This window comes from Nannospalax galili, unplaced genomic scaffold (assembly GCF_000622305.1).
Source record: "Nannospalax galili isolate Female #2095 unplaced genomic scaffold, S.galili_v1.0 scaffold127, whole genome shotgun sequence".
Taxonomy (NCBI): Eukaryota; Metazoa; Chordata; class Mammalia; order Rodentia; family Spalacidae; genus Nannospalax; species Nannospalax galili.
The window spans coordinates 10,313,277-10,328,809 of NW_008360326.1; the positions used below are offsets into that span (position 1 = coordinate 10,313,277).

A 15,533-nucleotide genomic window follows, 5' to 3' on the forward strand; every position below is an offset into this window, starting at 1 on the left:
GATCTAGGTTACTCCAGACTTCTGGGGCCTGACCTTACAGACATTTTGCCTTGAAAGGCTTATATTTGTAAAAACTAAAATAATACCTCAAGAAAAAAAAAACCCTGCAGATATACCAAAGAATTATGCCAAAGAATTCAGGCTTAAAAAATCTAAACCTTACATTTTACACTCTATACTGGCTACTTATCAAATTTGATACCATTGGGGTGGGAGAGACAGCTTATCGGATAAGAGAACTGGCTATTCTTGCGGAGGACCCACCCAGGTTTAGTTCCCAGAATCTACATGGTAGCTAACACTGGTCCTTAACCCCAGTTCCAGGAGATCCAATACCCTCTTCTGGCCTCCACAGGCATTGCACACACATGGTGTACTTACATACATACAGGCAAAACACCCACACACATAAAAAGAAACAAATATTTTTAAAAGCTGACATCCTCAGGGAAATGTTTAGCTTCTATAGATTTCTTTCAGTTCTCTGTGTGTCTTCATCTGCTGTTTGTCCAGGAAACAGGTACTAATGAACAGTGACACTGAACTGGTTACAGAGGTTAATAATAATTTTGGCTGTATAAGGAAAACTAATGAAGTCATATTCACAAACAAATAAGAAATTCATTTCTCACTTAAAGTTTCCTAAAAAAAATTTAAAACTACTCAGTAAAACTAGCGGCAGGGTTCAATTTTGCATAAATTCCATTGAATCCTATGTCCCCTACATGTCAGTTAGAGGCCTAACCAAGACAAACAAGGTCTAACGTATGAAAACCATTCTGCTCTCAGTAACCCAGAGAACACTGAACGGCATGGCACTCATGAGAGAATCTGTCATAAATGGGACGTGGCTTCGTCAGGCACCTCTGCTTTTCTGCAGTCTCTTCTGGCTTGCTGTCTCCTCTTTACCTCTTTTCCTGCAAAGTCCCTGATCTCATACAGTCTATTTTACCTGAATGGGTTAGCTAGAAAGCCCACGATACAGTTAACTTGTTATACTTAAGATGGTAAATACTATCTTAAATAAATGCATGATTAATTCTCTCAAAAACAAAAGACAAAAAAAAAAAAAAAAAAAAAAAAAAAAAAAAAAAAACCCTTCAGTTCTTTCATCTAAACCACATGATCTCAAAGCTTTCAATGGGTAGCTTACAGGAACTTGATCCTGCAACCTGGGTAAAAACTTCACTGCAATACAGCTCAGTGATCAGTGAAATCAACTTGTCACATATGTATACACAACACATTTACCTGAGACAGCTGGCAGAATTTTAAAGCCCTCCCCAGAACCCTGCCACCTCCCCACACTACAGAATAAGGAAGTTTCACACAGTAATTCATTCTCTTCAGTCATTACCCAGGGCATGGTGACCCAACCAGTCACATAGCTCTTCTAATTATATGATGTGTGGGTGTCCTAGAAACTAACAAATAAAATATAACAGTAACAACAATTCTTCCAAAGGTCTACCCAAAAGAAATTATCTGGGGCTGGAGGTGTCACTCAGCAGGAGAGAGCTTGCCTAGGATGCAGGAGGCCCTGAATTCTATCTTGAATACTGAAAAGCAAAAAGAGTTCTTATGAAAACAATAATTTAAAAAGGTTGTTGGGCTGGTGGTTCTCACCTATAACTCAGCACTCAGGAACCTGAGGAAGGAGAACTATCATGAGTTTGAGATGAACCTGGGCTAAAGAGTAAATTTCAGGTCAGCCTGGCTGGAATGAGACTTTGCCTCAAAAAAACTAAAATTAAATTGAAATAAATAAAACATTAAAAGGTAAGCAACACAAATTAGAATAGATTCCTGACAACAAACTAAACCCAACACCCTATTGTCACCCTACTGTTCGCTTTCAATCCCATCAAACTGAAATCCAGCAGATCATGAGAAACTGACCACTCACAAAACCACAGAACTGAGGACTCAATTTCAATGCACAACTAGGTGAAGAGCTTCAAGTGACCACAGAGCCTACCTTCATGTCCCTTGAGGGTCGTGATCACTGAACACATGCTCTGTTCAAGCTTCAGCAGGGTGATCTGTCCTGAATAATCACCAACAAAGGCATACTGAGTATCAAAATCATATCTGAGGAGAAGCAGTCAGGGATGCATAAAAGGACCCGTCTCAGCATGCCCCCCGCCCCAGATAATTATCAACTCTGGACAAAATTGTAACACAGAACTCAGGTATCCTACCACAATAACCACAAATCTAAAATCACAATTTGAACGGCAACAACCAAATGAAAATCATACAACATCTTCATTTTGGCCTGATGAATTAGTGTTAACTGAAGAAGATGAATTACTTTAACTTCCCATAAATTGTTCCATAGCCGAACAGTCACTATTTATGGAGGTAGTAAACTTAAGGCACAGTAACTACTGCTAACCATTCACTAGCTTCTCAGTTTGTGGCCATAGACATTTGTAGAAAACCAGAAATTCTATATACAATAAGATAGGCCAAGCGGAGAAGGGAAAGCCAGGTCATGGCTGTAATGCTGTGCCATGTTCTGTAACCCACTGAGGCACCTCACACACCAAAGAAAATCTCACTTGGAACATAACATATGAGTGTCTCTCCCTTGTTTGACCCTATGCTGTATGTACAACTTTAAAGGGTTGTTTTAAACATCTCATGCTATGCATGGAACAAGTATTTTAAAAAATATTTTTATATTTATTTATTTGGGGGTTGGTGATGAGCCATGGTGCATGTGTGAGGTCAGAGAACAATTGGCAAGAGTCAGTTCTCTTCTTCACCCATCTGGGTCCCAGGGAACGAACTCAAGTTGTCATGCTTGGGTGGAAAGCACCTTAACCTGCTGAGCTATCTTGCCAACCCATAGCAAACATTTTAAATAAAAGCATTCATTGAGGGGGAAAAAAAAGAATTTTGCTTTGCCAGTCATGCAGCTCTAAAGGAAATCTGCCCTGGGTGTTATCTATTGCTGAAGGTCTCAACCTTGTCAAACCTTGTCATCACTGGAATTCACAGCAAACAGAGGTAGCCTTCATCAAAGGTGAGCTCTGTGTGAAATAAACTCCACACAGCTATGGGAAATACTTAAAAGCTGTGACTATTCAGGTGTTGAGAGAACCTGAAGCACCTTTAAAAGCATTATAAACTAAGTATTATAAACACTCATTTTTTAAAAGTATTAAATGAAAGTTTTATATGAAACTCTTTGTAGTCCACTTATAAACCCCAAGGTTCACATAATTATTTATGGTATATTTTCTTTTTAGATTCTGTAAATAACCAAATTACTAGAAGATCATCTCTTTTTTTCTTCTATCAATTTATAGTGCAAAGGAACAAAGGGCAGGGTGCATTCAAGAGGTTCTCATTTCCTATAATTTTGTATTAGAAACTTTAGAACCTCCCACAGAGAACATCACATTCATATGATTAGTTTTGAGAGCCATTTTCAACCAAAGAAAGGTAGACACATAGATTCTTGGATTTTAGGTTCAAATCCATAGGATCATTCTCCCTTCACATCTCAACTAACAACTAGTGATTCAATTCAAAATCAAATAGTGAGAAAGGAGGTGGTGGGAAGGAGCGGTTGGGTCCTCTGAAGGATACTGTAAGCATGAAGCCCAGGACGTGAAGAAGTGCCGGCCCAGCATGTTCCCGCTGCGCGTGCACATCCAACTGATACACTTGTCGTGGCCAGTGCTGATCACCCACTCGGAGGCCAAGCTGAAGATGATGGCAGACACCCGGTTCTGATGGGCTGCAGGAAGACAAAGGGAGAGTAGGTGCCTTTCAGGAAGGAGGGCGGTGTGCAGAACACCACCCTCTGAGCTGAGGCTCAACTTCAGAGACACAGAGGCATGCACACGTGTGTAGGCATGAACGGGCACACTCTGCAGATTCCAGACAATCTGCTCTTCCCCCATCTTCCCATGCATGAACACAGGCTCCTCTGAAGGCCCTGGGCTGCACTACCTTGGATGCTGTCAGAAGCCAGGAACCACTGAAGAGACATGTTTAAGAGGGGTTCCAATAATAGAGGACAGAGGGTTTTTTTTTTCTCACTGTGTTCAAGGGAAAGTTTTCCTTTTTGCTCTAAAAACATTAATGTGTGTCCATAGGGACAGCAGCAGACTTTCCTTAACAGAGTAAATATGTTTTCTATCATTGATTACTTCAGTGTTTTGACCCTCTAGAAAACATGGGTAGTGGTCTTGCCTCCCCCGGCATGATGGACCCTAACAGTATACGACAAGATAAAGCTTCTTCCCTTAAGTTGTTCTTTGTCGGGTATTTGGTCATAGCAACCAGCAACCAGAAAAGTAATTCGTACACCTGGCTAATGTCTTTCTGTCTATGTCTAGTAGAAAATAGATCAATTTTAAAATAAATCTTTATAGTTAAGATGTTTAAAAATATACTGGCATTGTATCTAAGAACAAATGCAATTTTGTGAGATTTAAATAGAAGCCTTTCTCTGGAATAATTCCTTGTAAAAGTATCTGTAAGGTTCTCTACATAATAGCTGAGAAGGAGGAAGGTTTTCTATCACTTAACTTCTGAAATACTTCCAGGTTGATTATAAGCCACACCAGACCTGAATCTGTTTCATCTGGCACAAGACTTCACATATAATAGGTGTCTAACAAATGCTGAGTCTGGTGGATAAAGGCAGAAGCTAGACAGCGAAAATGCTGACTTTGCTCTCAGCTGTGGAAGAGCTCAGAGACTCTGGAGTTTATGTGATGATCATGCCCACCTACTGTGAGGAGGTCATACTTAACAACTAAATACTCCTGAAAGAGCCTCAAAAGGGACTGCTGACAGCCCTTGATCCTGAGTTCCAGCAAACCAAGTCCCGGCTTTTCCTACAGAAATTGCTATGTGGCCTTTTTTGTTTGCTTGACTTTTTCTCCCGTTTCAATGATATTTCTAATTTCCACAGACACAGGGTGTATATAACACCCATTTCCACATAAGAAAACACAAGTGTGCACTTTATTCATTGAACATGTCTCACAAGTAACAGATTAACTTGAGTTGTCTAACTCCAAATACTATTTCTACTAAATCTATAGATGTCAAACTCAGACAGGGTTTACACTTGTTTGTGGTAAAGACCTTGGAATGAACAGTCCATTATTTTTTTTTTCTCACTAAGAACTGTTTATTTTTATTTTTTTGGTTTTTTGAGATAGGGTCTCCCTGTAGCCCTAGCTGGTCTGGAACTCATTATGCAGACCAGGCTGGCCTTGATTTCCGCCTGCCTCTGTCCCCTGAGTGTTGGGATTAAAGGTGAGTGCCACGGTGCCTGACAGGAAGAACTGGCTATTTATTTATTTATTTTAGTCTTTTTTGAGACAGGGTCTCCCTGTAGCCCCAGCTATCCTGGAACTTACTATGTAGGCCAGGCTGGCCTTGAACTCACAGAGATCCGCCTGCCTCTGCCTCCCGAGTGCTGGGATTAAAGGCGAGCCACGCCCGGCCAGAACTTTTATTTTTAAGATTCTATCCCTTTCTGCTGTCATAGTTTTTCAATATTTTCTTTTAAGAAATTATGGTGAGGGGCTGGAGAGTTAGCTCAGCAGTTAAGAGCACTGGTTGCTCCTGCAGAGGGCCAGGTTCAATTCCCAGCACCCTTATGATGGCTGAAAAACCAGCCCTAATGCCAGTTCCAGGGGAATCCAATACCCTCTTCTGATCTCCTCAGGCACTGCATGACACAGTTGCACTTAAATACAAGGAGGAAACACACTTATACACATAAAATAAAAATAATAAAATATTTTTTAGAACATTATGGTGAAATCTACTAATGGTTATTTTGCTTCATTGACAGTTTGTAAATTCTCTCACTAGGCAAAATCAAAACTGTAGCAATCTCTATTCAGCCTTCTACATGGTTTTAAAAATATTGTTCACAGGCTGGAGAGATGGCTCAACAATTAAAAGCACTGGCTGTTCTTGTAGAAGACCTGGGCTCAAATCCCAGCACCCTCATGACAGCTAACAACTGTCTGTAACTGTCTGACGCTATCTTCTGACCTCCGCAGGCATTGTACTACAGAGGTGTACTTACATACATGCAAGCAATACATTCATACGCAGAAAATTAAAATAATTAAAAAGTTAAAAAATATTATTGACCATTGAAATGCAAAGTCCAGAAACCACTACACAAAGTGTGCTGCCTTATAGTCCACAGGGAATTCTGACAACTTAAATATAAATAAAAATTGGGGAAAATGTATATGTCAAAGATATTCCAAAGCAAAGGTACTTTGAACTCAGAACACACTATGGCTCCCTGGGCAAAGGGGTAAAAATCATGAAAGGACATGCCTAAAAGACAACAAATGCTCAACACTAAATAAAGCTGAAATTATTTTAAAATTGTGAACTTTTCTGTCAAGCTGGTAAAAAAAAAATTACAAGCAGCAATGTTAGGCAGACTCAGCAAGAGGGCACTCTAGGACACTTACTACATACGGGACTATAAAAATCTGTGTTTTTACTGAGAAGCAGTGTGCAAAAACAGACCCAGAGCACTAAAAAAAATTAGTGTTTGACCAAGTCATTCCACTTTAGGAACTTGTCTTAAGTAGAAGTCATCAGAAGTATAAAGCTAGAGTCAGTGTAACAGTCAAGAGTACACACACATCTATACACTCACCTACTAATCACACATACAGACATGTACATACACACATAAACACACAAAGATAGTATAGTACTATCCAAAACTATAAGCAGTATACATATCCAACAACAGAGGAATGATTAAATTAAGTCTTGTACACTTACCCAATAAACGAAATTTCTGGTGCTAGAAAGCAGGAAAGGATGGCAAATAGCACTTAGCTTTCTCTCATACAGCTGGGGCACTAAAACTAAAAAGTTAACATGGAGACCTAACTGAGACCACAAGAGATGATATTCTAGTTCTGTGTGAACATCTACATGCATACACATGCAAGAGTGTGTACATATATTCTTACCTGGGTAGGTCTTGATAAAATTCATTTTATTAAAATCTTCAGAAACATGAAATTCCTGAAAGTAAACACATGCAATAAGAAAACTGTTAAAACAACAAGAACTTAACTTTCAAAATAAAATAAAGCTCGAAAACTCTGTCTTAAGACCTGGCACTCCACAAGAGCTGCTGAGGGGCTGTGAACTGCTCCTCCCAGCAAACCTGTCATCATTTGAAGAGGAATCAAACATAAGGAACAGAACAGAGAAACTGCTGCTGACCAGCACAGCAGCACTTCATCCAGTGCTTCCTGCCCTATGCAAACTCTCCCTCTACCTGCAAATGCTTGCTAGTTCTGCTCTTTTGGCTACACAAAAATAAATGTAAAGACTGGTCAACAGAGTTCATGGCCAACCTCTGTGCAGAAGGAGAAAGTCACCTAAGCATGAGCACCCACACCTATTCAAACACCAAGCCCTATTTCCTGGAGCGCTGCTGAAGTCTTCACCTCTCAGCCACCACCTCCATGTTTCACAATCTGGGTTGGGGTCCTGATACAGCCTCCTGACCCCCACTTTCCACCTGGCCACCTCCAGTCCTTCCCCTTCACACTGGCATACTGAGCTAGTAGAAACCAAAAGCTGAGCCCTTACAGCCCTCCTTAATACATGTCAGCAGTTCCCCCACTGAGGTGTTTCCTTAATGCAGTTGCACTAAGCATTGCCTAGAGGACCTGCTGAAACTCTGATGCCCAGTCCTGAGCCCAGAGATTCTGAAGCTGTCTGACTTAGATTTACATGAGTTTCCTGAATGATTAGTGTGGCTGGACAGGTCTGAGAGCTCGGATGTAAGAAGTCTTAACCCCTTAGTAGTGTACTTGAGGACCATGCTTTTCCCTCTTCCCCAGCTGCCTCCACTTCAGTCCTAAATGCTGAACTTATTCAAGACTTAGATCTGAGTTGTCTGTCTCCCAGGTGGTCAAAGTCATTCTTATGGCTTGAAAAATGGCCTACAGGCTGGTAACTCCAAGGCCTAGACTTTCCTGTGGGTCCTGGCTTATATATCCAGCACCACCTTGGCAATGCCACTTGAGTGCCTCAATGGTACATGGCTAACGGACCACTGTCCCCCTTCTTCCCCAACTACTACCTCAAGTCTTTCCCTCCTCAGTAAATGATAACACAGTCCAACTGGCACAAGGCCCAAACCAAGTGTATCACCTGACCCACTTCCTCTTTATCCTCCCACACTCAACCTATCACAGACATGCCAAGAGGCATCTTGGGATCATCCTCTGTCTCAGCTACACTGTCCTCCCAAATTCCAGACTGTATCCCATCTCTTCCTTCCATTCTTGTTGCCCTTCAATCCAGTCTCTACAGAGAAGTTAGTCTTTTAAAGAATATACCAGGTGAGGGACTCAGCAGTTAAGAATACTGGCTGCTCTTGCAGAGGACTCAAGTTTGATTCCCAGCACCCACATAATGGCTAACAACCATCTGTAACTACAGTTCCAGGGAATCCATCACTTTTTTCTGGCCTCTGTGGGCATTGTACACATGGGTGTACTTACATACATGCAGGCAAAACATTCATATACAGAAAAAATAAATAAATAAATTTAAACACTAACTTAAAAAAAAAAAAAGAACATAGCCAGGCATAATCTCAGCACTTTGTAGGTAAGGCAAAATATCATGGGTTTGAGGTCAGCTTGGGCTATGCGGTGAGTTCTAGGCCATCCTGAGCAATATAATGAAATCCTATGAGAGAGAGAGAGAGAGAGAGAACAGTATATCATTTGTCTGTCTACAATACAATTTATAACACTATTCAGACCTATAAGGCCCTGCGGGACCTGGTCTCTGCCCATGTCTCCAGCCACCCCTGGGTCCATCCCTATCATTTAGTACCACCCAGCCAGGATAGCCTTGAACACACACAGACCCTTTTCTACCTCGAGTCTTCATAAGATATTCACTTCAGGAAACTGTGCCCTGACTCACTTGGCTGGCTTGTGACAATGGTACCAAGAAAATACAACAGGCAAAGGAAATACAAATGGTGTGATAACTGGATAACCATATGCAAAGGAATCAATGTGGAACCTTCCCTCAGGCCATCTATGAAGATTAATTCATAAAGGAGTAAAGATCTAAATACGGAAACTAAACTATACAACACTTAGGAGAAAGTATTAAGTATAAATTATTTGTTCCGATAATGAGATGGGGCACATTCAGGGTGATATGATATGGCCAGAGACTTGTTTATTCCTATAAAAATAAGATAAATCACCTTAAATTAGACAATCGCTTCTTAGCTAAAGTACAAACACCCAAAACAGGAAAAAAAGAAAAACTAGATCTCATAAAACTGAAAAATAATTGAAAAGATAATCCTTAAGATAGGAAGAAATATCTGCAACTCTGTATCTGATAGGGGTCTAGTATCCAGCACAAAAAAAGAACTCTTACAAACTAAACTCAGCTCCTGGGATGGAGGCACATGCCTGTGAGCCCAGAGTTTGAGAGGTAAAGGCGGGAAGGTAGTGTGCTCGCAGGTGGTTTGGGCTATATAGCAAGGCTCTGTCTCAAAAGACAAAAATTAAAAATGGACAAAGCACTTCCTGAAATGTTAGAGTCACCACATGACCCAGAAATTCCACTCCTATATATAACCAGCAAATTGAGAGTACATATTCACATAGAGCCTTGTGCATGATTCTATAATAGCATTATTCACAACTGCCTAAGGAGGAAATCATGCAAATGTCCATCAACCAATCAATGGACAAAGTGCAATTGATCCATATAATAGGATACTATTCCACCATAAAAAGGAATGAAGTAACCAATTCAAACTTCGACAGGAATGACCCCTGAAGACACATAAAAGACTACATAGAGTGTATGATTCTATTCATACAAATGTCTAGAACAGACGATTCCTATACTCAGAAAGTAGATGAGTGATAGGCAGCTGGGGAAAGGCGCACTGGGGAGTGACACTAATAGATATGGATTTTCTTTGGGGGATGTGAAAATGTAATTAAAAAGCTTACACAATCTAATAAACATAAAAAATATTACAAAATCATTTAACTGTACATTTTAGAATGACTATTATAGTACATGAGTTACATTTCAATTAAGAAAATAAATATGTACACACAATTAAATACATAAAAAAATCAGTCAATTATAGGCTGAAAATTTAAATATCCATCACCGAAAGTGGTTTCTCTGCTTCCAGAGTCACAAGAGCAGCTGGCTGAATACCTAGTCCCTCTTCACCTCTCTTTTACACAGAAACACACACATATGCACACATGTACATGTGCAAGAGTACATGCAGGCACAGTGACAGAGGCCCTCCACCACTATGTTAAAGATGGGAGTTGCTACAGGGCTTGTGTTCACTGTATAAAGGCTGTGCTTGGTGGGTGACCCAAGTACCAAGACAGCATTTTGAGCTCCATGCAAGTAGTTTAAAAGTAAGCACTAATTAAAATTAACCCATTTTCAGGCCTAACATGTCTACCGAATTAAACATTTCTCAGGTCAAACAGCCTGCCCAACGTAAGTGAACACGGGGTGGTCATACAAAGGGCATATTGAAAACACTGTAGACTCTACCTACCATTACAGCCCCATTATCCTGGCCCACAAATATCCGTCTGCTGTCGTGCTGGTAAGTCATAGCAGAGCAAGGAGCTGCCAGAAAGACAAAGACCACATCATGAGAAAAGCTAAGCCATTGTTTAAAGCACATTATTACTAAAAAGAGTTATATGATTTTGGCTAAAAGATGGTAAAAGTGTTTTATAAAAAAAAAATATACATTGAAAAAGTTTAAATATTTAACTCTGTAAATCTTCTCAAAAGTACTTGTAGCATTTTGGAGGAAGTGAGCACAGTGTGAAGTCTCATCTCACTGGGACTCCAATACAGCCTGGAACTGTCTGGGGACCAGAGCTTCTGGGGCATGACCTGACACTGGGACACACCGGTCACCCTGCCCCCACACCCTTCCCCAGCAAAGATCAGTGAATAGCTGGACTCTGTAAAAAGAAGATTCTGTACCAGGATTCCCATCCAATGGCATTGCATTACACAGGTACACTTACATGCATGTAGCCAAAACAGTCATACACATAAAATAAAAATAATTAATTAATAAAAAGGGAGAAGGTTGAAAATTAATACAGGTTATAAAAAAGAAAAATGTAGTTCATTTTTCAAATTGATGGCAATTGGAAAAGGTACCTTATAATCTGAAATCATATGCTTAAAACTCAGAACTGACAGCCCAATCTAGCCTCCTGAAGGCTTTGTTAGTATAGTTTCCGGTGTTCTGGAACCAAGCCTGATCCATTCACTATTCACAAGTGCTTTATGCTGTAGTGGCAGAGCTGAGAAGCTGTTGCAGACTGTTGGAATATCAGAATTTACCATCTGGCCCTGAGCATAACACATTCATAGACCTGCCGCCTGCCTTGGGTGGTTTGAGTCATAAGCAGATGTAGACTAGAATTATAACCACAAGCAATTGACAATCTCTCTGGCCTCAATTTCTTTGTTTAGAGAATGGCAGTGATGACCTCATCAAATTATAATTACAAGAAGAGAAGGCATGGGGCACAAAGGAACAGAAACAGTGTCATCATTTTCCTCCAGCAACAGCAGATTCTCAAAGTGACTCTTTCAAGCTTACAGAAGATGAATGGCCCCTCTACAGCAACATGTAAAGGTTTAAGCTTGGTTAGGTCACAAGAAGGCTTAAGTTGGTGGATGACCACTAACATGTCCCAAATGTGCAATCTATAGATGGCTTATAGAACCAAATACTTTTCTTGTATTTTGATTTTAATTTTGCAAGAGAAGTCACTTTAAAATAGTAGCAGTTACCTTTCCTCATTCATTTGCAATGTTTTCTCCTGGCCACGTTCTTGCAGTCTAGGCATGACGGATCACACCTGGAGCTCAGCACTTGGGAGGCTGAGCAGGACAGCTGAGTTCCACGCCAGCCTAGGCTACAGACAGACCTCATGTCTCCAACAGCAACAACAAAAGGCAGCACGTGAAAGCAACAGGCCAAGCATGTGTAGACACAAGCATAGCACATGGTGCCAGCTGCCCAATGTAGAGCCCAGGGCTGCTCTCTAGTTCCTCCTCCTCGAACTGGGAGCTACCTCAACAGGGCCAGTGAAGCCAAGTAGGGAATGGATGTGGAGAGAGGGCTACAGTCAGGTGCCCATGGGGTGTTGGTGTCCTGTGGGAAATTTTCACTATGTAGACCAGGCTGGCCTCAACCTAAGAGATCCACCTACGTCTGCCTCCCCAAGTCCTGTGGGAAAAGTTCATCAGTGAGGGGCCAGTGAGATGTCTCAGTGGGTAAAAGGTACTAACTACCAAGATTTATGAGCTGGGTTTGGTTCCTAGGACCTACATGTGGGAAGAAGAGAACAGAATCCCAAAAGCTGTCCTCCGACCTCCATGTGTGCACCCAAATATATGCATATACACACATACCAACCAACCAAATAAATAAATAAATAAATGTAATTATTTTTAAATAATTACATAAGTTTTAAAAATTTATCACAAAATTATATAAAATATTCAGAGGGCAAAAGTCTAGGGATGATGTTCAGTAGTAGAGCATTTTGCTTAACAAGCGAGTGGCCCTGAATTTTCTCCCCAGCAAAGCGAAAAAAAAAAAAAAAAAAAAAAAAGAGTAAAAGCAACTGGGGGAAAATGCAAGCTAGAGAGTACCAGCTAAATATGGAACACACCCCACCTCAGTCTCTGTCTCCAATGAGCAAGATGTGCTGGAGCACCACAGCTATAGAGAAGCCAGACAACCACCCCTCCTGCCAGGACGTTTCTCCGCTGTCCTTGCTCCACTGTTACCTGCAGGCCACCGGTGCTGAAACAGCTTATTTTGTGCAAGCAAACGGCTCCAGGAGAAGAGGGGACCATGTGTTTCCCAAGGACAACTTAGCTCAGACTCCAGAGCTGTGTATGCTCTTTATTTCCCAACCCTACATAATCTATAAACACCTCCCCCCAGTCCCCTGCACAATCAAGGTAAGGTAGGGTTGTTGCTACCTCACTGCATAAATGCAGTCCAGTCTGCTGAAACGTCTGTCTCTGGTCATTTATCTGAACTTTACTTCTGCTCTGCTCTTCTAAATCTAACACGAGCTATGGAGGAAAGGAGGGGAGAGGAACAATACAAACAGCACTCAAGAGATTTTCCATCATGAGGACAAGACATTCCTGGCACTGGAATGAATTCCAGGATGCTATTACTTCCAGCTGGCCACTGGGAAGGAAGGACTTAGCAGCCCAACAGAAGCCTACTGTGTGCCTGCAGGAGCTAAAGAGGCCCAGGGGATCTCACCTACCTCTGCCCTGTTTACCAAACAGGCTCATAAGCATCTCTACTAGGACATCAGTCACTTTACATTTCAAGGCAAAAATTCTGATGAAAAAACCAGGTTATTCATCTCCTACCCTTGGAGACATCAACGATGAAAAGGTTCCAGTGCTTGGTATAACACATCGTATGATCAGGTTTTCAGATCTGAGGTGCTAGGGATTCCTTTGCTAATAGCTTTAAGTGGTATTCCAAAAGTTTATTTCATTTTTTAAAAGTATTTTATTTGGCCTGTGTGTAGTAGGCGCATGCCATGGTACACATGTGCCATGGTGCGCATGTGCCATGGTGAGCCCGTGTCAGTCAGAGGACGCCTGCAGGAGTTGGTTCTCTCCTACTGTGTAGGTCCTGGGGATTGGTGGCAGATGCCTTTACCTATGGAACCATCTTGCTGGGACTCTATTTTATCCTCACTGAATGATGACAAACACAAAAAAAGTTGCCTAGCTTGTCCAAGCAAGCTATTGGTAAAAAGTCTGACACTTACAAACTACTAACTTTTGGTGGAATGACCACAGGATCCAAACACAGCATGTGCAGTGAATATACGAGGACCTGCTGTGAGGGAATGGCTTGGGAGGATAACTCTCATGACATATAATAGGCTGAATAACTGGCTGCTCTGTGTTAATAATAAACTCCACAGTTTTGGAATACTACTTAGGAAAGCTGTTGACTGATGTCAGTAGTATTTGGGACAAGTGTCAGGAGCCCTCCTCTGGGCAACTTACTATGATCCTCAGCAACAAACAAACCATCAAGCAAGCACCAAATCCACTTTTCTTTGCCTAGGGGGTCATCTGATAATAGAAACTCTGAACTAAGGAAAATCTATCACCAAGGAACAGTGTCTCAAGGAGACCCCACAGTCATGGCTGCCTTCTTTGTAGAAGGATTCACCTCCCACTTGGCCTTGGGTGGCATCCAGGCATTCCGGGCAGAGCTCTGTCTTCAAGAAAGACTGAAGAGAAACAGGAGAAAAGGATGGCAGAGTAATGGTACCTAGATCAGCTTAAGAATTCACAGGTAATTTTCAGTCAGGGCATCCTAAAAGGTAGGGTCTCATGTAGCTTGGGCTGGCCTCAAACTTTCTGGAGCTATGCCCCACCATGCACAATTTCATGCAGTGCTAGGGATTGAACTGAGGGACTCAGGCATGCTAGGCAAACACTCTACCAACTGAGCTACATGCCTAGCTTCTGAGAAGATGCTCCACGTAGAAAGGGCTACACCTGCCGGCCACATCTCTCTGTGGCATCCAGGGGAGAGTGAACATCAGGCAAATGGCTGAGCATAATTACAGAAGTATATGGGGATTGTGTAGTGCCATGTCAACTATTAACTATTGAGCAAAAGGTCACTACTGGGAGTCTGCAAGATGGCTCAGTGGATAAAGGCACTTGTTGCCAAGCCTGAAGACCTGAGTTCAATCCCTGGAACCCATATGATGGAAGGAATGAATCAAGTCCCTCAAGTTGTCCCCTAACCTCCACATACTCACACACAACAAATAAATGTTAAAGCAAACAACTTTTTAAAAGTCACTACTGAGTTAAAATTATACAAATTAAGACAAAGGAAATGGGGGAGCACGCCCTTTTCCTTTTAGTTTTCTTTTTTTCAGTTTTGTTCCTGTGTTTCAGTTAAGCCAGTAGACCTGACTTCCTTTATAAAAGAAAAAGAGTTTTCCTGGAGTTTATTACAGCCTGTCAGATGTCTTAGGCAACAAAGGAACTCATTCTGAAATCCAGTAGCAACTTTCCGTCAGGCATTTTGAAATTTAAATCATTGAAAGCATCTGAAGACAATGTCCTCGGGGGACCGTTTCCAGACTTACAGGCCATTGTGTGGTAGATGCTGGGCCAGTACTGGCCACTGTCTCTCTTCAGCCATACTCGGATGGTTCTGTGGAAACAGGAAGAGAAAGTATGCTTAGTAATTTTATCTTCTTTTGCATTCTAGAAAAACTTTGTTATTAATTTTAAAAATTCGACATATGTTCTCCCTCATACGTGGATCCTAGAACCAGACACTGATAAATAAGTATGTATCTAGACATAACTACAGGGACCAGGATAATGGAAAGGAAACAGGGAGGTAAAGGAAAAGAAAGAACATGAAA

The 15,533-nt window shown here is 41.3% G+C and overlaps 1 protein-coding gene across 1 annotated transcript in view; it reads right to left on the reverse strand.

The window, feature by feature from the left end:
- The window catches only part of Wdfy1 (WD repeat and FYVE domain containing 1), a 59,153-nt gene that overhangs the window by 21,723 nt on the left and 21,897 nt on the right, over positions 1 to 15,533 (reverse strand). Inside the window, exons 2-6 of the mRNA XM_008825821.3 lie at positions 15,249 to 15,316; positions 10,610 to 10,683; positions 6,990 to 7,044; positions 3,601 to 3,751; positions 1,979 to 2,091 (exon numbers count right to left, since the gene is read on the reverse strand). Coding sequence (XP_008824043.1) covers positions 1,979 to 2,091; positions 3,601 to 3,751; positions 6,990 to 7,044; positions 10,610 to 10,683; positions 15,249 to 15,316 — 461 coding nt within the window. The remainder of the gene's footprint in view (positions 1 to 1,978; positions 2,092 to 3,600; positions 3,752 to 6,989; positions 7,045 to 10,609; positions 10,684 to 15,248; positions 15,317 to 15,533) is intronic.